The sequence below is a fragment of the Salvelinus namaycush genome, unplaced genomic scaffold (assembly GCF_016432855.1).
Source record: "Salvelinus namaycush isolate Seneca unplaced genomic scaffold, SaNama_1.0 Scaffold58, whole genome shotgun sequence".
Lineage (NCBI taxonomy): Eukaryota > Metazoa > Chordata > Actinopteri > Salmoniformes > Salmonidae > Salvelinus > Salvelinus namaycush.
The window spans coordinates 119330-146035 of NW_024061286.1; the positions used below are offsets into that span (position 1 = coordinate 119330).

Sequence of the window (26706 nt, forward strand, 5' to 3'; positions counted from 1 at the left end):
TTGTGTGGCCGTAATGCCCCCTAAAAAATCTATGCCTTTTGCGGCCAAAGTGGACGTTTTGCCCTTGGGCTGAATATAATAATTATAATCCCCTCCTGGCTGCCGTGCTCCGAAGCACATCTCACTCACATATCCCAATACTTATCAGCTAATACCCGTCACGTGATCGGGTCCTTCTCACAGGTATTTCAGCTAAGAAGTAGACTACAAGTGAATGAAGTCAGACACTCTTATCGAATTCCGAGACGCATACAGAAGATGTAAGCCAACAAGATGAGTAGGCCTAACGAACAGCAAAATGTCAATCTACTAGTACAAAAAAAGTTTACCTATTCTATTGGTCAACTTGTCCTCTGTGCAAGAAATAAATATTCCAAACGTACTCTGGGGCAGTTGTTGGATGCGATGGATCCCGAATTAATACAACTACTTGCATCAAAAAAGAAAGAGGCTGATGCAACAGATCAGAATGTTTAGCTTAAAATGTTGATGAACTATTAAGCTATTTCATCACATTTTAAGAGCAGTAATGCACACACAATGTTCCAGGATGCAATCAATTAGCGTAAAAACACTGTTCTTAAAAGTGATTATGCATGTAATGCTTTATTATAAAGATTCATTTTTATGGGGGAAATTATCTTCCCCAAATTGTATGCCAGTTAGGCTCTCCAGCGGTTATAAGGCGGATTAATGTGCTTAATTTTAAGTTATTTGGCCACTTTAGTTGTGATACAAACCTTATCAAAACATATAGGCCTATGGGCTAGGCTACATGAGGAGTGTGACTATGATTTTAAAAAGTAGCCATGCGCTGTTTCTTGCCTTACTACACAAGTTGGGCATCATTGATAATACATCGTTCACAAGTTATAGGCTAATATTGTCACACATCAGACTATTCTTAATTTAATTTTGTCTTTACATATATTACATAATATATGTGTGAAATTAGTTTTGATTTAGAATGAACCATTATCATGCACGTGTCTCGGGAACAGGGGCATGGGGAAAAAAATACATGTCATCTATGCGCTTAAATAGCAAATGGAAGATGCTTTTCCCGTGGTTTATTTTCATGCTAGCCAGGTAGGCTATACTCGTGTCGTAAAGTGAAGCAATGTGCTTAATACTAGGAAAGTTAAGAAATAAATATAGTAGGCCTATCCTATAGAAAGCTGATGGGATTCTCCTCTTTTTAAGAGGCCATCAGAACTCTGTTTTCTCACGCAATTGCATTGAAATGTTGCGGAACATGAGCTCACGGGCTCTCATGAAGTGTTTGATTAGATTTTCGATTACATTTTGCATTGATGTCAGAGGGACAATGAAGTGCTGAGTACCAGGCAGTTAGCAAGTTTTGTAGGCTGCTAATGACCATCAGCAGCATCAGTGCATGGAGAAGCCTAATTACCGTGATTAAACAGTTACGTGGAATTTGACTGCCGTCATGACTCATGACTGCCAGTGTGGCGGTAATACGGTCCCCGTAACAGCCCTAGGCCTACCTCTTAGCCTACCTTTTAGGAGTGAGTGGCGCAGCGGTAAAAGGCACTGCATCGCAGTCTTTGAGGCGTCACTACAGATCTGGGTTTGATCCCAGGCTGTGTCACAGCCGGCCGTGACTGGGAGATCCATGATGCAGCACACAATTGGCACAGCATCGTCCGGGTTAGAGGTGGTTTTGGCCGGCCGGATTATCCTTGTCCCATCACGCTCTAGCGACTCCCTGTGGCGGGCCGGGCTCCTGCAAGCTGACCTCGGTCACCAGCTGGATGGCGTTTCCTCCGACACATTGGTTCCAGGTTAAGCAAGCAGTGTGTCAAGAAGCAGTGCGGCTTGGCAGGGTCGTGTTTCGGAGGACGCATGACTCGGCCTTTGCCTCTCCCAAGTCCGTAGGGCAGTTACAGCGATGGGACAAGACTAACTACCAATTAAATTTCATGAAATTGGGGAGAAAAAAAGGGTACAAAAAAGTACAAAACATTTTTTAATAAAATAAAGGTTGAATTAAAATGAAGACTGTTTAAATGAATTAAGCCTTCTCGAATTAGCCTACTTTCAGCACCCATCTCTGATTGAGAGACTTGTAAGTCGCTCTGGATAAGAGCGTCTGCTAAATGACTTAAATGTAAATGTAAAATTGAAGTTAACCTCCGTTCCTCAAAATGTTCACGCTCTTACTCTCAAACTTAACAGGACATCAGTAGTCTGCACACACTGATATAATTGTTATTGGGATAGCCTATCCATCATGAATGGGATAGCCTATCCATTAGTGTGTATGCAGTGTAGTCTAATTATATTAACACCATCCCAGCAGCGCAAAAACTCAGGAAGGAAGTACATTTCCGCATAAATAAAACGTTGTACTTTGTATAGCCTAGACCTATAGTATAGCTATAGGTTATAGATAATTTGATTGAAACCACAGGTGCACCTGATATTGCACGTCCAGCAGAGAATCAGGGATGAGGGGTAGCATCTGGCAATATAGAAATTACGATTACAAATTTGTGTTTTTTCAATTTCATGGTTGAAACTTGCTGAAAATTGGTTACATTGTTCCTATCATCTAGTTTAAACAGTAAAGCAAAAATTTCACTTACAGAGTGCATCAACATTCTTGTTTAAACTTCTTGCCACTATAGGGGGTGCTGTTTCGCATTAGCATAATTTGCTCTACAGATTAAACTGCCTAGTACTCAATTCTTGCTCGTACAATATGCATATTATTGTTATTATTGGATAGAAAACACTCTCTAGTTTCTATAGCCGTTTGAATTATGTCTCTGAGTGAAACAGAACTCATTCTACAGCATTTTTCCTCCCAGTGAGTGAGAATTCAGTAATCTTGGCCTCTGGTTCCAGATCAGTTTTAAAGTCACTGTAAATCCTATGAGGATACAAACACTGCCCACGCCTTCCTCTAGATGTCAGTAAGTGGTGACAATTTGAATGGAGTCGATTGCGCAATCAGTGCCTCTATAAATCACCAAATACCGGAAGTAGCGTTCTTTTGGACCCTGCGCTCAACGCAAGAAGGACGTCGGACTGGGCTTTTTCCAAGCCTTGGTTTAGCCAGTAATATAGCGCCGGTCATGTTTTTACTCGTTATAGGTGTTGAAAACATCATAAGGTAGTTAATTTAAACCGTTTTATAGCAATTTATATCCGTTTAGTGCGATTTTGAGGCATTTCTATGTGATGCTCTTTGAAGCTTTGGGCACGTTTCGGGGTCCCGGTCGAACGTTAGTGGGCATTTCGACGGACAGAGGACATCTTTCGACCAAAAGAAGATTAGATCCAAGAAAGGATACATTGCCCAAGATTCTGATGGAAGATCACCTCATAGTAAGAAATATTTAAGATGATAAATCGTTGTTCTGTCGAAAAATTTTAAACGCATATTCCGCCATTTTGTTTGGTATAGCTTCGCTTGGCGAACCCTGTATTGCACAGTAAGGATAATTTTAGAAATGTAATTCAGCGATTGCATTAAGAACTAATTTGTCTTTCGATAGCTGTCCAACTTATATTTTTTTAGTCAAGTTTATGAATAGTTATTCATGAGACAAGATCACTGTGAAAGATGGCGCCCGACATTTTCAGGCTAGTTTTGCTAGTATTGTCATTGTATAACCACGGTTGTTTGTGGCTAAATATGCACATTTTCGAACAAACTCTATATGTATGTTGTAATATGATGTTACAGGAGTGTCATCGGAAGAATTCTGAGAAGGTTAGTGAAAAAATTAATATATTTTGGCGATGATAACGATATCGCTCTCTTTGGCTTGAATCAATGGTCGGGTAACGTTTGCATATGTGGTATGCTAATATAACGATTTATTGTGTTTTCGCTGTAAAACACTTAGAACATCTGAAATATTGTCTGAATTCACAAGATCTGTGTCTTTCCATTGCTGTGAGTTGTGTATTTTTAAGAAATGTTTTATGATTAGTAATTAGGTAATACACGTTGCTCTGTGTATTTATTCTAGTCGAGTTGTGATGGTGGGTGCAATTGTAAACTAGGATTTATACCTGAAATATGCACATTTTTCTAACAAAACCTATCCTATACAATAAATATGTTATCAGACTGTCATCTGATGAGGTTTTTTCTTGGTTAGTGGCTATCAATATCTTTATTTGGCCGAATTGGTGATAGCACCTGATGGAGTAAGAAACTGATGGAGTTAGGAAAGTAGTGTCTTTTGCTAACGTGGTTAGCTAATAGATTTACATATTTTGTCTTCCCTGTAAAACATTTTAAAAATCTGAAATGGTGGCTTTATTCACAAGATCTGTATCTTTCATTTGGTGTCTTGGACTTGTGATTTAATGATATTTAGATGCTACTATTTAATTGTGACGCTATGCTAGCGATGCTAATCAGTGTGGAGGGGGTGGGGGGTGATCCCGGATACGGGGTTGAGGTTCGGTAAAGGTTAAATAATAACACAATACAACGTGCCGTGCTTTGGTAGACTGGCATAACGTACCTTGCTGTACCTGTAGTATCAGACTCGCCATCTGCCAGAGTTAAAGGGACACTCCCAAATAAAAGTTTGTCAGACTTGTCCACGTAATCTTAATAATTATGATCTAAAAGGCTAAACTGATCCTAGATTAGCACTCCTACTCAGACATTTTATGGATACAGGCCATGGACTAACTCACCTCTCTCTGTGTTGGGGACTCCTAGGTCGATGGTAGGTATGGAGGGGTCAGTGTGGTCACTGTAATACTCCAACAGAGATGCCTCTCTCTCCCACGTCTTCTTCACCACTGGGACTGGGGCAGGACAACAGGTCAAATAATACACTTTCACAATAGTAAGTAGAATCAGGCTTCTGTACACAGAAAACTTGCAGCAATTACTAATAATGAATGTTAAAAACATTATTTGTCTTTTACAGACATTTTTGAAATAAACATTTCAATAGATGTTTTTGTAGTTTTTTCATTTTCAATGTAAAAGAATTGGACCTGTAAAAATAAATAAAAAACACAGAAAGTCAAGAGTCAAAAGCAGTAAAGGACTGGAGTCAACTGAGGGGAAAAATAGTAAATTACAAAATACTATTTTTTCACACCATAAATACATATAATGTCCCTTTTAGTTATGTCTGTGTGTTAGTTGAGGATGACTGTAATAATTATAAATCAGAGCAATTAGCTGTGAACGACATGTCAGCTGGAGCTTATGTAGAATTTTCCGGATGGTTCCGAAATTCTAACGGCAAAATGTTATCTGTCTCATTAAGTTTTACTTGATTCCTGGTACTTTTGACCCAGCGCTGCCATGAAAGCTACATTAACAGTTAGGCTGTCGGGGGGTACCAATCCACCTCTACGCCATGTCAAAGCAAGTTTGTGACTGACATCTTGTGCTGAGAGTTAAACCAGGCCACCACAGAGTCAGTACTTTACCAGGCACACATCTCAAAGGCTAAAAATACATTCCATCCCTTAGAAGAATAGAGCAAATGTTGACATTATATGGACCCTGTCTGAGTTTAACCACCCCAGAGCTTCAGGTGAGCTTCAACAGTCTGACTCACCTCTCTCACTGTGAAACTTCTTGCAAGTTTTCACAGCAACAAAGATGTCTTCCTTCTTTACAGGCTCCCCCTGTAAGAAGAGGAATATAAAAATTAGACATATATTTTAGGGCCCAGAGTTTTTCCTGGTCAGGTCACATGATCAGGAAAAACACTGGGCCCTAGTTATGGAACATACGTCCCAAAAGGGGAGCTGTTATCGTTGTTGAAGCACAACTAACTTTTTCAAATTCCCTGCCCATGTTGAAGAGACCTTGTGAATCTTGACAAGTTCCTCAAGATGACACATGCGGTATTATTAGGTTATTATTTGAGAGTTAAATGTAAACTGGCCATATTTATTTAAGTGATCAGATCTACTGCATGTCTGTCTGTGGCTCTCAGGCTGATGCCAGAGGGAGGCCATACACCCTGCTGATAGGCTGTCCTCTGCCTCTCTGTGAGGCTCAAGGCTTTCTGCTTAATGCATGCGTCTCAAATGGCACCCTATTCCCTATGTAGTACACTACGTTTCACCAGGGCAAAAGTAGTATACTATAAAGGGAATAGGGTGCAATTTATAATGAAGTCCTATGAGTTCTCTGTCTTCTCGGCATACTAGAGCTCTGGCCAGGTTAGTGGGAAGATGTTGAGAAAAGATAGGAGGGAAGAAGGGTAGGAGGGAGACTAAAAGGAGAGAGCCAGCATACTCATAGATCAGCAGGGGAGAAAGGGTAGGAGGGAGAAAGGGTAGAAATGGGACTATAAGGAGAGAGTCAGCATAGTCATAGATAAGAGGGGGAGAAAGAGAAGGAGGCAGGAAGGGTACTAAAATGAGACTGCCAGCATAGTCATAGATAAGCAGGGGAGAAAGGGTAGTAGGGGGGAAGGGTAGAAGGAGACTAAAAGGAGAGAGCCAGCATAGTCATAGATCAGAGGGGGAGAAAGGGTTTGGAGGGAGTATGAAAATGTATGCACTCACTGTAAGTCACTCTGGTTAAGAGTGTCTGCTAAATGACTAAAACGTAATTTAAATGTATTAAAATTAGGGAGGAATGGTAGGAGGGAGGAAGGGTAGAAGAAAGACTAAAAGGAGAGAGCCAGGATAGCCCTGGATCTCTCTCCCTAAGGGGAATGAGAGAGGAGAAAGAGTAAAAGGAGAGAGGGCACCTTGTTCTCTCTGAGCACTATCGAATATTCAGATCAGGCTGAGGAAAGGCAACACTTCCAGGGGTACTAGGCAGACAGACTGACAGGCATCAAGAACAGAGGGAATATATTAAGCGCATCTGAGCACAAACTAATAGGCCAGAGCTCAACACAGTGATTTGTGTTGGGTGGGCAGCGGCGGTCCTCAATGGCCATGTTGCTGGCATCACATTTTTCAGCTCAACACTCCACACCTGATTCAAATGAACTAATAACTACTTTTTATTTCAGCCCACAATTGGATTCATCAGGTGTACTGCTGTGGGGCTGGAGAAAAGGTGTGACACCAACACGGCTCTTGAGGGCTGCCGCTGTGAGACGGAATTCCAGTATGGAGGGTGTAGCCTGCTGAAGAGTGCCTCACCCAGGAATGTAAAGTACTGGAAGAGGATTTGAGGGTTCTTTAAAATATTGCTTGAGGGAGAAAGAGGATTTGAGTAATAAGGTCATCCTGAGATTCTCCAACTTTCTGATAGTTTGCATGCATAAAGACGGACACAATCATCGTTCCTGGGGGGTGGAGCAGAATTGGGTCCAAAGCATATATATTTTTCCCCAAAAATACTTGGTTTTAGTGGGTGGGGTTGGCACTATTCCATTGGTGCAATTTCATTTAAACCCCAATCAAGTAAGTAAGCTGAAACAAAAAAACAATTATTTCGACCAAGATCTGTGGTTAAGAATAGACCTGTGATGTACAGTATGCACAACTTGGTACCTACACACAGGGGAGCAAGTCTCCTGAGCGTGGTAGCACAGTGTTGGGCAGTGGGAGAGTGTTCTGGCTCAGTACACAGCTCTGGGACTGCCGTCAGACGAGGTCCTTGGCCATTCTCCCAGATATACAGAGCCACCTGCAACAACACGGGAAGATACTGTTATTGTTTTTTTCAGCTGTTCATGCAAACAAATGTTCTTCTAGAAGCAAGCCAAAGTCGGTAGCTGAAGTCTACGCCCCTTCGTCGGTGATTGGTCAACAGTAGGGATTATTTAATGAAGTGTTTGTTGTCATTCAACGAGAGACAAATGGTTTTCATGCAAAAAAAATTCACTTAAAAAAATACTGCACCAAACGTCTTAAATGTAAAATTGCGCGACTAAGATCTCCTCGACAAAATGTCAAAATTATGACAGATTTCTTGAGTTCTTACGCTACGGCGTCTCAAGGTGGACAAACAGTACTATTGCCGCTTTTTCTTGTTTTTCAAGCAAAGGTAGTATGTGAGACGCCAGCCATACAGAAGCATGCAGAAGGCTTTACAGACACATCGGAAATGACTGTATAAAATACTAATACAAAAAGTATTTTGTTTAACAAGAAATATATATATATTTTTTAAAGATGTCAAAATTGTTGGCACCCTTGTTTTCAATACTTGGTGCACCCTCCCCTTGTGAGGATAATGGCACTTAGCCTTTTTCTATAATGTTTTATGAGATTGTAAGAACACACTGGGAGGGATCTTAGACTATTCCTCTATACAGAAACTTTCCCGATCCTTGATATCGTTCGGTCTGCGTTTATGTACTGCCCTCCGCAATTCAAACCACAGGTTATTAATGGTGTTCAAGTCCAGAAACTGTCCAAAATTTTGATTTTCTGGTCAATTAACCATTTCTTTGTGGATTTTGATGTGTGCTTGGGGTCATCGTCTTAATGGAAGTTTCATTTGCGACCAAGTTTCAGCCTCCTGACAGAGGCAACCAGGTTTTTGGTTAAAATGTTCTACAACTACTAGAGTTCATGATGCCGTTAACCTTAAAAAAGGGTCCCAGGACCAGTGGAAACAAAACAGCCCCAATAACATCAAAGATCAACCACCATATTTTACAGTATTTATTAGGTTATTTTCCGCATATGTGTCACGCCCTGACCATAGAGAGCCTTTTATTCTCTATGTTGGTTAGGTCAGGGTGTGACTAGAGTGGGTTATCTAGGTTGTTTTATCTCTATGTTGGCCTGGTATGGTTCCCAATCAGAGGCAGCTGTTTATCGTTGTCTCTGATTGGGGATCATATTTAGGCAGCCATTTCCCGACTGGTTTTTTGTGGGATCTTGTTTTGAGTTAGTGCATGTGCACGTTACGGGTCGTTGCTTGTTTCCTTTTTGTTTTGTAAGTTTCACAAGAAAATAAAGATGTGGAACTCAGAGCACGCTGCGCCTTGGTCCGTCTCTACACACAGCCGTGACAGAAGATCCCACCACACCAGGACCAAGCAGCGTGCCCAGGAGGAGATGGCATCCTGGACTTGGGAGGAGATCGAGGAGAGAATATCCTGGACTTGGGAGGAAGTCTTGGCAAGATACAAAAGCCTGCCGGGAAGACAGACGACAGGAGAGAAGGGAGGACAGCAACGACGCCGGGGTTCGCGGCCAGGTAGAAAGCCCAAAGGACAGCCCGATTTCTTTGGGGGGGGGCACACGGGGTGGTCGGCGGAGCCGAGGAATGAGCCAGAGACCGCCAGGGAGTCGGAGGAACTCGCCGAAAGATTCCGGAGAGAGGTGGTGACGATGAGAGTGCTGCAGAGCAGACATGCTGAGGAGCGTGACACCAGTCCGGTGTCATCTGCACCAGTTTCACACAACTGGACTCCAGTGCGCCACCACAGTCCGGTACGTCCTGTGTCTCCTCCACGCACTCGCCCTGAAGTGTGTGTCACCATTCCAGTACAAGTTGTGCCGGTTCTAAGCATCAGGTCTCCAGTGTGCATACACAGCCCAGTACGTCCTGTGCCAGCTCCCCGCACTCGCCGTGCGGAGTGTGTCATCGTTCCGGCACCATCTGTGCCAGCTCTACGCACCAGGTCTCCAGTGCGCCTCCACAGCCCAGTACGTCCTGTGCCTCCTCCTCGCACTCTCCCTGAAGTGCGTGTTCCCAGTCCGGTACGTCCTGTGCCTGCTCCTTCATGTTTAAAGTAATGATGGACTGGCGTTTCTCCTTGCTTAATTGAGCTGTTCTTGCCATAATATGGACTTGGTCTTCTACCAAATAGGGCTATCTTCTGCATACCACCCCTAACTTGTCACAACACAACTGACTGGCTCAAACGCATCAAGAAAGAAATTCCACAAATTAACTTAAGGCACACCTGTTAATTAAAATGCATTCCAGGTGACTACCTCATGAAGCTGGTTGAGAAAATGCCAAGAGTGTGCAAAGCTGTCATCAAGGCAAAGGGTGGCTACTTTGAAGAATCTCAAATATAAAATAGATTTCGATTTGTTTAACACTTTCTTGGTTACTACATGTTTCCATATGTGTTATTACATAGTTTTGATGTCTACAATGTAGAAAATAGTAAAATTAAAGAAAAACCAATTTGATACTGATATAAAATATTAATTCATACAGGTTTTTCACCGTTCACTGTGTCTGATTGTTTAAGGTAGTTGTAAGTGTTTGTGTGTTCTTGGCTTTTGATTGGTTTCAAATAGGATCACACCACATGCATGGTTATCAGTGGCGATTTTAGCATGTAAATCTTGGTGGAGCAAAAATAAAAAAGTGGGATGCATGCCAGCAAAGCCATTACACAACACAACATTAAATACATTAATTGCACTATAATGGTGAAAAAACGGTGCCCACAAACTGTTAGGACCTACATAAAGCTGTCCCAACAGCAGTCCCAACATCTTACCACTGGCTTACCACATGGCTATCAGCGGAGCCTTGTCTAGCAACAAAACAGTTCATTCAGCCTCATTTAATGCCTTCAAAAAAACATAGCTGATATGGCTGACTTGCTTAAACAAATGTGATTTCTACTGACAATTGAGATGTACAAACTATGGCATAAGGGGACGACAAGCGGATAAAAAACAATCTATAATTCCGATTAAGCCATTAATGAGCGAGCTAGAATGGACGTAGTCAATATCACTATTTGTTCAGAACTTTTGAAATGTACAGGGACAGAATTCAGAACATGGGCCGTTCTTACAGTGTTCTCCCTGTACACCAAGTCAGAACCGTAGGATAAATAAAGGGGGCATACAAGCAGACAATGAAAGCTCTTACAACATTTCTTTAAAACAGGTTATATGCTACATGTGCACCACCAAGTCATACACTAAGTATTACTTTCTTAGCTACAGTATACATATCTCCCTGGCATATTACATAATTTATGCAGCTTAATACAATATATTTTTGGACTCATCCTTGTTGTGCTGTGCTCACTTTAAGGTGGCGACGTGGTCCATCGTAGGCAAATTTTGTCAACCAAGTCTGGCATTTTCTGGATTTATGATGCTTTCAAAGCAACTGGGAACTCGGAAAAAACGTTGAATCATGACGTCGTCATTGATCTTCAGGTCATAGCTCTAGAAAGAGGCCGGATTTACAGTTCCGAGTTGGATTACCGTTCAAAACGTATTTTCAGTCGGTGCTTATTTCTTCTTGACTTCCCAGTTGTCTTGAACTCACTGAAGTAAAGTTTTCGCAGTTCTGAGTTAACAGTTTTGAGCGCTCCACAAATCATGCTTCATTGACAGCATGGCCAATGTTGAATGTTTAAACTTGGAAAAGAGACCATTAACTTCTTACGGATGAAATCCCGTTAACGGGATCGATTTGACAACAGCCAGTGAAACTGCAGGGCGCCAAATTCATAGAGAAATCTCATAATTCAAATTTCTCAAACATACAAGTATTATACACCATTTTAAAGATAAACTTGTTGTTAATTCCACCACAGTGTCCGATTTCAAAAAGGCTTTAAAACGAAAGCATACCATGCGATTATGTTAGGTCAGCACCTAGTCACAGAAAAACACAGCCATTTCTCCAGCCAAAGAGAGGAGTCACAAAAGCAGAAAGAAATAAAATGAATCACTAACTGTTACGCACACCTCTAAGAAGAGGGAACGCAACACCCTGCTATTTCTCAACTCCCCGTGAAGTGAAAGAGGTATGGACTGTAGGTGCGAGTAAGGATGACAAAAGGCAGAGAATTTACCGTTTACTAGGAATTTATTCCTTCACACGGTAATTTGGGGAAAAGGGGCTGGACGGAACCAAAGCAAAGAAAGTAAATATCAAAGCCCCCTCTCCTACCTTACCTGCCTACCCACTAAACTTAGCACCACCTGGTGCGCTAAACAAAATACAGGGGGTGGTCCGCCCAGGTCTTACCTAGTGTGCCTAGACAGTGAATATACTACGGGTATATGTATGCCCGCGGGCCTCTTGCCTAAGCACTCCCTAGGTGCCTTCCCCTTCCCCCTGGGAACAAATGAAACAGAATATTATAAACAATTTCACAAACACAGAGAAACACAGGACATTAAATAGGCTCTGACTGAGCAACAAACTCACACAGATCATACCAAAGCTGCTCCCATCAATAACTAACATAGTACATACCAACTGCCTGTCTCACTCTCAGCAACAACCAACATAATAAGAACCTCAGCCATCAGCCTCCTCTCTCAGCAATCATCTCCCTCTCTCTGCATTATTTTTCTCCTGAACAGAACACAGGCTTTTATATAGCTTCAGAAGGAGTCTAATCGGATACAGCTGTAACTTGACGAGGGGGCGGGGTCAGCTCCAATCATCAATGGGGCTGCCAATCAGCTGCTTGGGGAGAATTCAGGAAGCCATCTCCTGAAACACACATACTCAAATACACAAACTACAACACAGAAACTGGGGAACGTAACACTAACCTTTAATGATCTTCATCAGATGACACTCATAGGACATCATGTTACACAATACATGTATGTTTTGTTCGATAAAGTTCATATATATATCCAAAAATCGCAGTTTACATTGGCGTGTTTGCTCAGTAATGTTTTGCTTCCAAAACATCCGGTGATTTTGCAGAGAGCCACATCAATTTACAGAAATACTCATCATAAATGTTGATGAAAATACAAGTGGTATACATGGAATTAAAGATATACTTCTCCTTAACTTTTTAGGGATAGGGGGCAGCATTTTCACTTTGGATGAATCGCGTGCCCATAGTGAACTGCCTCCTACTCTGTCCCAGATGCTAATATATGCATATTATTACTACTATTGGATAGAAAACACTCTGAAGTTTCTAAAACTCTTTGAATTATGTCTGTGAGTATAACAGAACTCATATGGCAGGCAAACTTCCAAACAGGAAGTGGAAATTCTGGGGCTGGTTGATTAAAGGTGGTTAAACACATTGTCTATTCACATCCCAGTAAGATATGGATCTGTTCGCACTTCCTACGCCTTCCACTAGATGTCAACAGTCAGTAGAAAGTGGAATGAAGCCTCTAGTGTGATGTGGGGCCGGATGGCTATTTGAGTCAGTGGTCTGGCAGAATGCTAGTTCTTGGTCACCGCGCTAGTCATGATATGGCCATGTGTTCCATTACTTATAGAGACTGAAAAGAATGCTCCAGTTGGAACGTTATTGGATATATATGATAACAACATCCTGAAGATTGATTCTCTACTTAATTTGACCAGTTTATTTGACCTGGAATATGACTTTTTGAAGTTTTTGTCCGAGTTCGCCTGGACCGGCGCCAGCGTTTGGACATGTGAACTAAACGTGCTAGCATAAGTAGCTAATTGTAATGGGCATTATCGAACAAAACAACGATTTATTGTGGAACTAGGATTCCTGGCACTGCAATCTGATGAAACATCATCAAAGGTAAGGGAATATTTATGATGTAATTTCGTATTTCTGTTGACTCCAACATGGCGGAGAAATGTTGTGTATTTCTGAGCGCCGTCTCAGATTATTGCATGGTATGCTTTTAACGTAGTTTAAAAAAAATCTGACACAGCGGTTGCATTAAGAACAAGTGTATCTTTAATTATATGTAAAACATGTATCTTTCATCAAAGTTTATGATGAGTATTTCTGTTATTTGACGTGGCTCTCTGTAATTACTCCGGATATTTTGGAGGCACATGGCACATTATCGAACAAAAGATAAATGTATTGTTTAAAATGATGTCCTGTGAGTGTCATCTGATGAAGATTATCAAAGGTTAGTGATTCATTTTATCTCTATTTCTGCTTTTGTGACTATCTTTGGCTGGGAAAAATGGCTGTGTGTTTTTTGGATTTGGTGGTGATCTAACATAATTCTTGTGTTTTCGCTGTAAAACATTTTAAAAATCGGACACGATGGGTAGATTAACAAGATGTCTATCTTTCATTTGCTGTATTGGACTTGTTAATGTGTGAAAGTTACAGTGGGGCAAAAAAGTATTTAGTCAGCCACCAATTGTGCAAGTTCTCCCACTTACAAAGATGAGAGAGGCCTGTAATTTTCATCATAGGTACACTTCAACTATGACAGACAAAACGAGAAAAAAAAATCCAGAAAATCACATTGTAGGATTTTTAATGAATTTATTTGCAAATTATGGTGGAAAATAAGTATTTGGTCACCTACAAACATGCAAGATTTCTGGCTCTCACAGACCTGTAACTTCTTCTTTAAGAGGCTCCTCTGTCCTCCACTCGTTACCTGTATTAATGGCACCTGTTTGCACTTGTTATCAGTATAAAAGACACCTGTCCACAACCTCAAACAGTCACACTCCAAACTCCACTATGGCCAAGACCAAAGAGCTGTCAAAGGACTATGACATCCCAAAAAAATTCTCATTTTGTTTGTCATAGTTGAAGTGTACCTATGATGAAAATTACAGGCCTCTCTCATCTTTTTAAGTGGGAGAACTTGCACAATTGGTGGCTGACTAAATACTTTTTTGCCCCACTGTACATATTTCAAAAAAATATTTTTGAATTTCGCACGCTGCCTTTTCAGCGGAATGTTGTGGGTGTTCCGCTAGCGGAACCCCTGGGCTAGAAAGGTTAATGCAACCGCTGTGTCAGATTTCAAAAAAGCTTTATGGAAAAAGCACATCATGCAATAATCTGAGTACAGCGCTCAGACACCAAAACAAGCCATACAGATACCCGCCATGTTGTGGAGTCAACAGAAGTCAGAAATAGCATTATAAATATTCACTTACCTTTGATGATCTTCATCAGAACGCACTCCCAGGAATCCCAGTTTCACAATAAATGTTTGTTTTGTTCGATAAAGTCCATAATTTATGTCCAAATACCTCCTTTTTGTTTGCGCGTTTAGTTCACAAATTCAAATTCACGAGGCGCAGGCACACTTAGTCCAGACGAAAAGTCAAAAAAGTTATATTAGTTCGTAGAAACATGTCAAACGATGCGATGTATAGAATCAATCTTTAGGATGTTTTTAACATAAATCTTCAATAATATTCACACCGGACAATTTCTTTGTCTTTATAAATGAAAAGGAACGCGGCTAGCTCTCACAGCCGCACGCATGACTTAGCTCATGGCATTCTGCCAGACCCCTGACTCAAACAGCTCTTATTCTCTCCCCCTTCACATTAGAAGCCTGAAACGTTCTAAAGACTGTTGACATCTAGTGGAAGCCTTAGGAAGTGCAGTCGGACCAAATTCCCACTGTATATTGAATAGGCAAAGACTTGAAAACAAACCTCAGATTTCCCACTTCCTGGTTGGATTTTTTCTCAGATTTTTGCCTGCCATATGAGTTCTGTTATACTCACAGACATCATTCAAACAGTTTTAGAAACTTCAGAGTGTTTTCTATTTAAATCTACTAATAATATGCATGTCTTAGCTTCTGGGCCTGAGTAGCAGGCGGTTTACTCTCGGCACCAGTTTACTCTGGGCACAACTGAACAGCCAACAGCTCTGCTGGAGCGCGTGCTACGAGTGGGTGCTGCTATGGTGACCAGTGAGCTGAGATAAGGCGAGGCTTTACCTAGCAGAGACTTGTAGATGACCTGGAGCCAGTGGGTTTGGCGACGAGAGTGAAGCGAGGGCCAGCCAACGAGAGCATACAGGTCGCAGTGGTGGGTAGTATATGGGGCTTTGGTGACAAAACGGATGGCACTGTGATAGACTGCATCCAATTTTCTGAGTAGAGTGTTGGAGGTTAATTTATAAATGACATCGCCAAAGTCGAGGATCGGCTAGGATGGTCAGTTTTACGAGGGTATGTTCGGCAGCATGAGTGAAGGATGTTTTGTTGAGAAATAGGAAGCCGATTCTAGATTTCATTTTGGATTGGATATGCTTAATGTGAGCCTGGAAGGAGAGTTTACAGTCTAACCAGACACCTAGGTATTTGTAGTTGTCCACATATTCTAAGTCAGAGCCATCCAGAGTAGTGATGCTGGACGGGTGGGCAGCTGCAGGCAGTGATCGTTAGATGAGCATGCATTTAGTTTTACTTGTATTTAAGAGCAGTTGGAGGCCACGGAAGGAGAGTTGTAGGGCATTGAAGCTCGACTGGAGGTTAGTTAACACAGGGCCAACAAAGGGCCAAAAGTATACAGAATGGTGCCGTCTGCTTAGAGGTGGATCAGAGAATCACCAGCAGCAAGAGCGACATCATTGATGTATACAGAGAAAACAGTCGGCCCGAGAATTGAACCCTGTGGTACCCCTATAGAGACTGCCAGAGGTCCGGACAACAGGCCCTCCGATTTCACACACTGGACTCTATCAGAGAAGTAGTTTGTAAACCAGCCTTGGTTTCTCATTTGAGAAACCAAGGCTGTTGAGTCTGCCAATAAGAATGTGGTGATTGACAGAGTCAAAAGCCTTGGCCAGGTCGATGAATACGGCTGCACAGTAATGTCTCTTATAGATGACGGTTATGATATCATTTAGGACCTTGAGCGTGGCTTACAATAAGAGCAACCAAGAGCAAACATTTAGCTACCAAAATACAAGTGTCTTTGAAGCTCAATGCCAACATTTATACCAAGTCATTATCTGCTGTTAGCTAGCTACTGTTTAGGTAGGCTAACCTTTCAAGTAAGCTAAAGTTAGCTAAGCTTGATGCCAATTCTGTTTTTGAAATTAAAGATAAATTACGTACTCTGAATTGTTGTTTTCTTTTCATGGAGTAACGGTGACCAACCCCATTCCGTACAAATTTGCGCAACCGCGGCATTCAAAAGAGGGACTGTAGCGACTGTGTTGGCATCAAAATATGGGGTGTGAACTACGTTTCTATTCAAGCGTTAATTGACATGGTAATAGCCCGATAGTATTGCTGAAAAGTTGAAAAAAACTGACCCCTCTGACGCAGTACGTTAAATTGTGACGTGTCATGACGTAATGTACAGCACGCATTATGCAACTCATTCTGTGTCAGACTGCCTCTTTCCACCAGGTGTAGCACTTCTCTCGCAGTTAAAAAACAAGAAAGAGACAGGGTAAGGGGGATAACTAGTCAATTGTACAACTGAATGCATTCGTTTTTTGCGTAATCACTGCAAGGCATCATGACTCTCAAAAGCCACGACAGCCGCTGTTTACTTCTGAAGATAACTTTAGCGCCGCACTAAAAATCTGATTCAAATTCGACACAAACTTTCAAATAGGTATGTAATGACACATTATATAAACGCTTTATAGTGTTTTATTTACATTTTAGAGGTGATAAGTTGGACAGATCGGGTAAAAAAATCTGTTTCCTCATACGACATATCTCCCCTTTCACTATCACTCAGTAGGTTTCACTACCCCACCCGCCATTTTTAAAAAGACCCGACGGAGCTCATTGCCTTCTTCAATCATGCAGTGACGGGCATCATGAAGGACTCGTCATTGATTTTGCTGAAAAGGGGAGAAATTGTGCTTTACAATGGTATGCAATATTACAGTTGACCTAAAATTATTACGTTTTTTGGACGCTAAAATAAGGTAAATTGTACGGAATAGCGCGATGTACAAAAGTGTGTTAGTTTCCGTTAACATTAGTTCACTAATGCTTAACAAGTTGTCATGGCAGATTATTTAGTCAATGGTAAATGTGCGATTTGTACCAACTTTACAATAAGTCTCAAAGAAACGTAGCTAATTAAAATGAAGAAATAATACATATAGCACACACAAGCTATTTTTAAAAGAAGAATAAAGATATTATCTCTCAATAACATGAAATAGCATAACTACAAATAATGTACTAATAAAAAAAACGTAACATACTGTTAATATTAATTAAGCCTTTACTAACATGAAACTGTCCCGACAGACCATTTTATTAATGAATAGTTTAGATGCTGGGACTTAAGGTTATATACCTATTTACTAACATGAAATATCAGCTTTATAAATCATTTATTAATGCATTTTTGATGGCTTAGTAAACATACATACAAATAATTAATGCTTCATAGATATATTCATTAATTATTTATTCTGCTTAACTAATGCATTAACTAATGTTAATATATCCTTATTGTAAAGTGTTATTCCCTGTCTTTCATAGCGGAGGCTAAATCCATGAGGCAGAGAAATGTGACAGGCAATGTGAGTCCAGACAGATGGAAGAAAAACCCAGCCGAGAGAAAGAGTGAGAGAGTGGGAGGGAGAGAGACAGGCATACAGTGAGTGCTATTCTATTTCTCCCCTGAATGAAGGACTGAAGATGCTCTGAGATGAGGCTAAATAAACAGAAAAGAATGAAGGCGAAGTTACAAGACCAGAATGTGCCTCAGACAACAATGTGACAGCCAGCTGGGCTTAAGGAGGAGGTAGATATGAGGAGGAAACTGCTTCTATTGGGCTATTGTCAGATGTAATGAGTTTGTGACACCAGGTTATATTTAAATTATACTTCACTTGATTAGCATCTACTAGGCTTAAGACAATGATAGTGTATAGAATATCCTGCCATCAACAGCAAGAAAGGACAGGGGACAGCAGAGAAGGATAATACAAGTCGAAGAATGTGCAGTGTCAAACTCGATATTCATCCAATTGGCGACAGATTTTCATGAGAACATTCTAGAACTCGCATAAAGAAAATATGTGAATTTTCCCACCAGTGGTGTGTTTCCACCAAATGGACTTGTTGCAGGCAAAAGCCATGGCGTGATGATATAATGGGCACACAATGTATACTGAACAAAAATATAAATGCAACATGTAAATTGTTGGTCCCATGTTTCCTGAGCTGAAATAAAAGATCCCAGGAACCTTCCATACGCTCAAATGTTGCACACACATTTGTTTATATCCCTGTCAGTGAGCATTTCTCCTTTGCCCAAATAATTCATACACCTGACAGGTGTGGCATTTCAAGAAGCTGATTAAAACCTTTCTGGACTACCCATCCCGGATCCGGGATAATTGTCATCAGAAAACTTTGATGAAAGATACATGTTTAACATATAATTAAAGATACACTGGTTCGTAATGCAACCGCTGTGTTAGATTTAAAAAATAACTTTAGTAAAAAGCACACCATGCAATAATCTGAGATGGCGCTCAGCCATTCTCCGCCATGTTGGAGTCAACAGAAATACGAAATTACATCATAAATATTCCCTTACCTTTGATGATCTTTCATCAGAATGCAGTGCCAGGAATCCTAGTTTCACAATAAATTGTTGTTTTGTTTTATAATGTCCATTACTTCTGTCGAATTAGCAACTTTGGCTAGCATGTGTAGTACACGTGTCCATACACATTAGCGCAATGAACGAAAACTTCAAAAAGTGATATTAAAAGTCGAATAAGCTGGTCAAACTTAGTTGAGAATCAATCTTCAGGATGTTTTTCTCATATATATCCAATAATGTCCCAAACGGAGCATTTCTTCATGTCTATATAACTCATGGCAAACAAGGACATCACATGCCGAGCGTGCGTTTACACATGTGCACCTTGTGCTGGGGACAAAAAAAGGCCACTCTAAAATGTGCAGTTTTATAACACAACACAAATGTCTCAAGTTTTGAGGGAGCATGCCACTGGTATGCTGACGGCAGGAATGTCCACCAGAGATGTTGTCAGAGAATGTCATGTTCATTTCTCTACCATAAGCCACCTCCAATGTTGTTTTAGAGAATTTGGCAGTATGTCCAACCGGCCTCACAACTGCAGACCATGTGTATGGCGTTGTGTGGGTGAGCGGTTTGCTGATGTTAATGTTGTGAATAGAGTGCCCCATGGTGGCGGTGGGGTTATGGTTGGGCCATCATAATCTACGGACAATGAAAACCATTGCATATTATCGATGTCAATTTGAATACACAGAGATACCGTAACGAGATCCTGAGGCCAATTGTCGTGCCATTCATCCGCCGTCATCACCTCAAGTTTCCGCATGATAATGAACAGCTCCAAGTCACAAGGATCTGTACACAATTCCTGGAAGCTGAAAATGTCCCAGTTCTTCCATGGCCTGCATACTCCACAGACATGTCACCCATTGAGCATGTTTGGGATGCTCTGGATTGACGTGTACAGCTGCGTGTTCCAGCTTCTGCGAATATCCAGCAACTTTGCACAGCCATTTATGAGGAGTGGGACAACATTCCACAGGCCACAATCAACAGCCTAATCAACTCTATGCGAAGGAAATGTGTCTCGCTGCATGAGTAAAATGGTGGTCACACCAGATACTCACTGGTTTTCTGATCCACCCTACCTTTTTTTAAGGTATCTGTGACCAACTGATGCATATCTGTATTCCCAGTCATGTGAAATCCATAGATTAGGGCCTAATGAATTTATTTCAATTGACTGATCTCCTTTTAGGAACTGTTACTAAGTAAAATCTTTGAAATTGTTACATGTTGCGTTTATATTTTTGTTCAGTATACTTTTACCACTTAAGTTTTCATGTACCGAATACAAATCTAAAGTCCAATGTGTTTCCATCGCATTTTCAACTGTACCGATAGTTTTGTCACAAAAACTGTTGCGTTAAATAGCAAATGTTCCTACTCTGGTCTTGGAACGTGCGCTCTAGCCAACAGCTCACAGATACAGGGCGGGTAGGCTAGTCTACATGATGAGATTATTATGGACAAGAGCAAGAATTATTGTATTTGTCAAATAGCAGTCAAGCATCATGTCACCAGAATAAGACCCTCAATATTTATTGGACAAGAGCATCAACACTGTGCGCTTTCACCACCCTGTGAAGTTCATCACATAACTTATTTCATCTGTAGCCTAATAAACTGAATGGTTTCCCGATTCGTAGTGGGAGGACCGCACACTATATCATTGCGTGACTTCAAGTTTATCTCAATATGCTATTATATCAATATTTAGGCATAAAGGTGTTTCCACCACCATTGCGCACATAATTAATCTTACAGACACAAAAAGATCCTACCATGTTGAATGAAAAAATTATCTGTCTGCATTTATGAAATTGTACGGAAACTTCCTGTTTCCATCAAAGCTGTCGTGACTTGTTTTATACGGTACGACTTTAAGTGCATATAAAACTGTGGATAGAAACGTGGTTAGTGACACACATTATGATCCGATAACAACATCTGCTTTACTCCATGCTGTCATAAACTGTAGCCAAAATGTCCAAATATTAAAAACGAATTATTTAAATTACTCTTTAACAGCATTTTCATTAGAACCAACCATTTCGCTACACCCGCAATAACATCTGCAAAATATGGGTACGCGACCAATAACATTTTATTTTAACTCATAACAATAATGCGGTCGGATATAAATCTTACCTCATGCTTCAGATCGATAGTGAAGTCAGACTTGAGTGGATCATCTCTCACTTTGTTTGCGAGCCTGGAACATCAAATCACTGTCTATTAGAATTTGCAGTTAGAACTGAATAAAATATGATTATTTTCCCTAGACCACAAGGAACGTAACAATGATTGACGATATAATGAAAAAAACAGTATAACAAAAGTTATTGTCCAGCAGAGAACATTATTGCTGAGATGTGGTTGCTATTCAGGTTTCTAAAAACCACTAGGGATGAAACAAGATCTATGTTAGCATTGACAACTATAGGTCAGGTATTCCTGAACTATACCCCCCAGGGGGACGCGCAATGCCGTCGGGGGTACGCCAAATAAAAATGTGATTCACATAAAAAATATATTACAACACCTACTATGGTATGGTTTTTGGTTTTTCTTTATTTTTACTATTTTCTACATTGTAGAATATTAGTGAAGACATTAAACCTATGAAATAACACATATGGAATCATGTAGTAACCAAGAAAGTGTTAAACAAATCCAAATATATTTTATATTTGAGATTCTTCAAATAGCCACCCTTTGCCTTGATGACAGGTTTGCACACTCTTGGCATTCTCTCAACCAGCTTCACCTGGAATGCTTATCCACTGTCTTAAAGGAGTTCCCACATACGCTGAGCATTTGTTGACTGATTTTCCTTTACTCTGCAGCCCAACTCATACTAAACCATCTCAATTTGGTTGAGGTTGTGGGATTGTGGAGGCCAGGTCATCTGATGCAGCACTCAATCACTCTCCTTCTTGGTAAAATAGCCCTTACACAGCCTGGAGGTGTGTTGGGTCATTGTTCTGTTGAAAAACAAATGATAGTTTCACTAAGCCCAAACCAGACGGGATGGCGTATCACTGCAGAATGATGTGGTAGTCATGCTGGTTAAGTGTGCCTTGAATTCTAAATAAATCACAGACAGTGTCACCAGCAAAGCACCCCCACACCATAACACCTCCTCCTCCATGCTATACGGTGGGAAAAACACATGCGGAGATCATCCGTTCAACCAGACCGGGTCTCACAAAGACATGGCGGTTGGAACCAAAAATCTCCAATTTGGACTCATCAGACGAAAGGACAAATTTCCACCGGTCTAATGTCCACTGCTCGTGTTTCTTGGCTCAAGCAAGTCTCTTCTTCTTATGTGTGTCCTTTAGTAGTGGTTTCTTTGCAGCAATTCGACCATGAAGGCCTGATTCACACAGTCTCCTCTGAACAGTTGATGTTGAGATGTGTCTGTTACTTGAACTATGTGAAGCATTTATTTGGGCTGCAATTTCTGAGGTGCAGTTAACTCTAATGAACATATCCTCTGCAGCAGAGGTAACTCTGGGTCTTCCATTCCTTTGGCGGTCCTCATGAGAGCCAGTTTCATCATAGCCCTTGATGGTTTTTGCGACTGCACTTGAAGAAACTTTAAAAGTTCTTTATATTTTCCAGATTGACTGACCTTCATGTCTTAAAGTAATGATGGACTGTCATTTCTCTTTGCTTATTTGAGCTATTCTTGCCATAATATGGACTTGGTCTTTTACCAAATAGTGCTATCTTCTGTATACCCCCCTAACTTGTCACAACAAAACTGATGGGCTAAAACGCATTGAGAAGGAAAGAAATTCCACAGTAGGGTTAAAGGATGGTAGAGGGAGACTAGTGTTTAAAGGAGGGTAGATGGAGACTAGTGTTTAAAGGAGGGTAGATGGAGACTGGAGTGAAGAGGGTAGATCAAGACTAGGGTTAAAGGATGGTAGATGGAGACTAGGGTTCAACGCTGCCATCTGTAATTCAAACAACAACAAAAATGGCAACCACCACTTTTTGGGTAAACAGCTGCGAGATGTGCCTGAAGAAATGTAATCACACTTTATTAGATGTATAAATAGATCTATGGATGCAAGAACTGACAGATCCATCAGATCAAACGTATAGTTCTAACTATGTTTTAAAGCTATGACGTGTTTGTTTTCAATTGACATTGTTTACAAACAATGGAGTAAAACAAGCTTATATTTTGGGTTTTGATCGGATAAGACAGTTGAATAAGGCATTCATAAGTTATATTTTCCAAGAAGAAATAGCTATATAAATTAATTTAGAAGTCCAAAAATGTATGTACAAATCACAGATTGCAACTATAACGAAAGGTAGATGGAGACGACAAAAGTTAAAGGAAGTTAGATATAGATTAGGATCTGACCTGTCAAGCAGGGGGATGCTAAGGGCCCAGGCAGCAGAGAAGTCTGGGTATTTAAAGATGGAGGGGTTCTCTGCAAAGGCGTAGTGGTGGATGATGGTCGACTCCTCGTCATGGAGAGGTTTACCCAGGAACCACTCCTGAGGGATGGATGTGACATCATCAGCATCATGATGACACAGCTGCTAACGCGCCACACATCTGGGCTGTATTCATTGAGATTAAGAATTATAAATGTTGCAGAAATAAATGTAATAAAAAGAGCAAACTTTATTCCCAATTCGAGATGACAGGCAAATGTACGTACGTCTTTGTTAAAAACACTACTGCTTCCATGCATACACTTCTTTTAATCTGATAAACGGAAGCATACAGTATCTCTGAGGGGAGTCTACCAGTTATATTAGTAGTAGTTGTTTTTAAAGTACCCAAAACTATTTTGAGACTTTATTTGACCATGGTAAAGATGGTCCCTGCGTTAATACTGAATCGAATTCACCCAAAATTGAAGTCACACATACAGTGTGATGTATTAAAGTGAGTCATAAGACCACCTACATCCTCTCCTCATCCCTGATACAGTGCTGTGCTCGGAGCTCAGTGTGTACCCCGCACTGTGTGTACCCCGCACAATGACACGTCACCGGTACCCTCTGTATATAGCCTCATTATTGTTATTTTATTGTGTTACTTTTTTTGTCTTTAAAAAAAACTTTTGTCTATTTAGTAAATATTTTCTTAGCTCTTTTTTCTTAAAACTGCATTGTTGGTTAAGGGCTCGTCAGTAAGCATTTCAGGGTAAGGTCTACTACACCTGTTGTACTTGTTGCATGTGACAATATAATTTGATTTGATTTGTGTGATGATGAGGTAATCATGAATTCTATTTCTCACTTGGAATTGGAATCCCTTACAGGTTCCAGGCTGTCCCGGCTAGCAGATAGAATGTTCACTTAATTATTATGCATCGTTTTTCAGAGTAAGAATAACTTGAACCTCGGTTCTCTGTTAAGGTCTGGTGTACCACCGGAAGGTGTAATTAGTTTGATGTTGTTCATTGAACGGTGTCGGGATGTACTAATCAGGATGGCCGTTGGATGATTTTTGGCTCTTTCCCATGCTTTGGTTTAAAGCCTGTTTCAACTGTCGAGGCTTATCAAAACACAAATCATTCACCCATAAATCTTAGCAACAAAAACAATTTGTGAATTCCCAAGATTAAACATTTTATGATTGACAGTAGGAGAGCCAAGTAATTTGAAACACTTATAAAACCTACACAAATTATTGATGGTAACAAAATCCAGAAAGTTTAAGCATTCACTTTGCTGCAGTCAATAGGATAATGTTACTTTGAAAAAAATGAAGCAACACTATCAACTGTCGTTATCTGGTTTTATCCTCACAATCCACTTATCCAAAACAAAATTGATATTAACTCAATAACACTGTGGAGGACAAAACCTTTTCTATTGGCATTCGGTTTGTGGTTTAAAACGAGTCACTAATCCAACCGGCAACACCTGGATCCTGAACCTCAGGGAGAGAGCAGCTCTGGAGACAAGCTCGGAGTAAAATGGTTAATATCACCTTCATAAGACACAAAACAAAACCCTCCCTGCATCTGTGCTGCTGCTAAAAAACAATCATAACATAATTATTATCAATGGGCCTCCGGCGAGCCGGACGGCTAAAGCTGCTCATACTGTGTTTGAAAAAGACTCCATCGTTAATCCCAGACGCTAGTCACTGCTGTTGGCTAGGGTCTGAGTTTCCGAGACTAGGTCCAACCCACTGACTCTATTACAGCAGTTGAGACAGACGGCTAGCGATCAGTCATTGGCCAAGGAGAAGTGAAGTGCTGTGATTCCGGTACCAAGTAAAGGTAATTTGGGCCAAAACGTTAGTATGAGATCCATTAGACACTCTGTGGCACATACAAGAATGCCAGTGTACTGGAGTTTATTTTTTCGAAACAAAGGTTTCACATCTAAAGAGAGAGAGAGAGAGAGACAGACAGACAGACACACACAGAGTGGTCACTAAGTAGAGATATAATTATTACAATCCTAAATCTGTGGGTCACTTACTTTTCTCCTGTCAAACTTCCTGAGGGCCTGGAGCAGCTTGGTCACCTTGACGTTAGTCTCCTCTTCCAGAAACACCAACCAGGACGAGTTCTTCCCAAACAACGAGGAGAAGCTAAGGAGGCAGAAACATCGTCAGGGTCGCCAGACCTTTACACAGCTTATTGAACCAGTGGATACATTCATGATATGACCTATTTGTTTTGATCTTGTAGCAAAAGGCTAGCCTGGTCCCAGATCTGTTTGTGCTCTTGCCTACTCCATCATTGTTGTCATTGTTTGGCATGAAAATTCAATAAGGAGTTAGCAAGAGAGCCGAAACAGACTGGCACCCAGGCTAGCAAAAGGCCGAACAGGGCATAAGCTGACGGCTATAGGTAACTATCATCGTATGGTAGGTAATCCTGTTATAGGAGAAACATTCTAACATTCAAACTACCTAACTATTGTGTGTATAGGCCTTGTACTAACCTCAAATATTGCTACAAGGTTATTTGCCAAAGATTATTTGTGAAAAATGGTTAGTAAAGTTAGCAATTATTTCCCCCCTCTTTTTTTACCTGACCCTATCAGATGGAGACAGCCATACGCTTTTCAACAACGGATTTGATAAACATAACATAGCAAATTACATTGGTTGCCATTTAACTAACAAAGCCTAATATTGCAGAAGCCATTTGACAAACATTTGAATGCTGAAAGTGACGAGTAGATCAGGAATAGGCTTACCTCTCGATGGTCAGCGAGCGAAGCTGCACACAGCGTGCAATTTAAATAGGCTACTGATATTGCCTGGGGTTATTCGGCATGCAAAATGACTTGCAGATCAATGACTGTCAACATAATTACATTCTTAGTTTGACACTGATGGAGAGGACACAGTGGTCACAAAATATGAGCGGTATTTTCGGAAGGTAAAAAGAAAGTAATTTGAGCCAACAAAAAAACTGAGCAGCCGATTCGTAAAGTTTGAATAGATTTTCTGACTGATACATGCTACATTTGGATCGGTTCGGGATCCCGCAGACCATGCACTCATATCTTAAACATTTGAACCGGGGACCAATGCCTAGCGGTGAATCGTTATG

At 40.8% G+C, this 26706-nt stretch overlaps 1 protein-coding gene across 1 annotated transcript in view; it reads right to left on the minus strand.

Annotated features, from left to right (window-relative positions):
• The window catches only part of LOC120041920 (beta-1,3-glucosyltransferase-like), a 131062-nt gene that overhangs the window by 33731 nt on the left and 70625 nt on the right, over positions 1 to 26706 (minus strand). Inside the window, exons 6-11 of the mRNA XM_038986802.1 lie at positions 25622 to 25733; positions 23535 to 23671; positions 21299 to 21362; positions 7481 to 7612; positions 5571 to 5640; positions 4687 to 4800 (exon numbers count right to left, since the gene is read on the minus strand). Coding sequence (XP_038842730.1) covers positions 4687 to 4800; positions 5571 to 5640; positions 7481 to 7612; positions 21299 to 21362; positions 23535 to 23671; positions 25622 to 25733 — 629 coding nt within the window. The remainder of the gene's footprint in view (positions 1 to 4686; positions 4801 to 5570; positions 5641 to 7480; positions 7613 to 21298; positions 21363 to 23534; positions 23672 to 25621; positions 25734 to 26706) is intronic.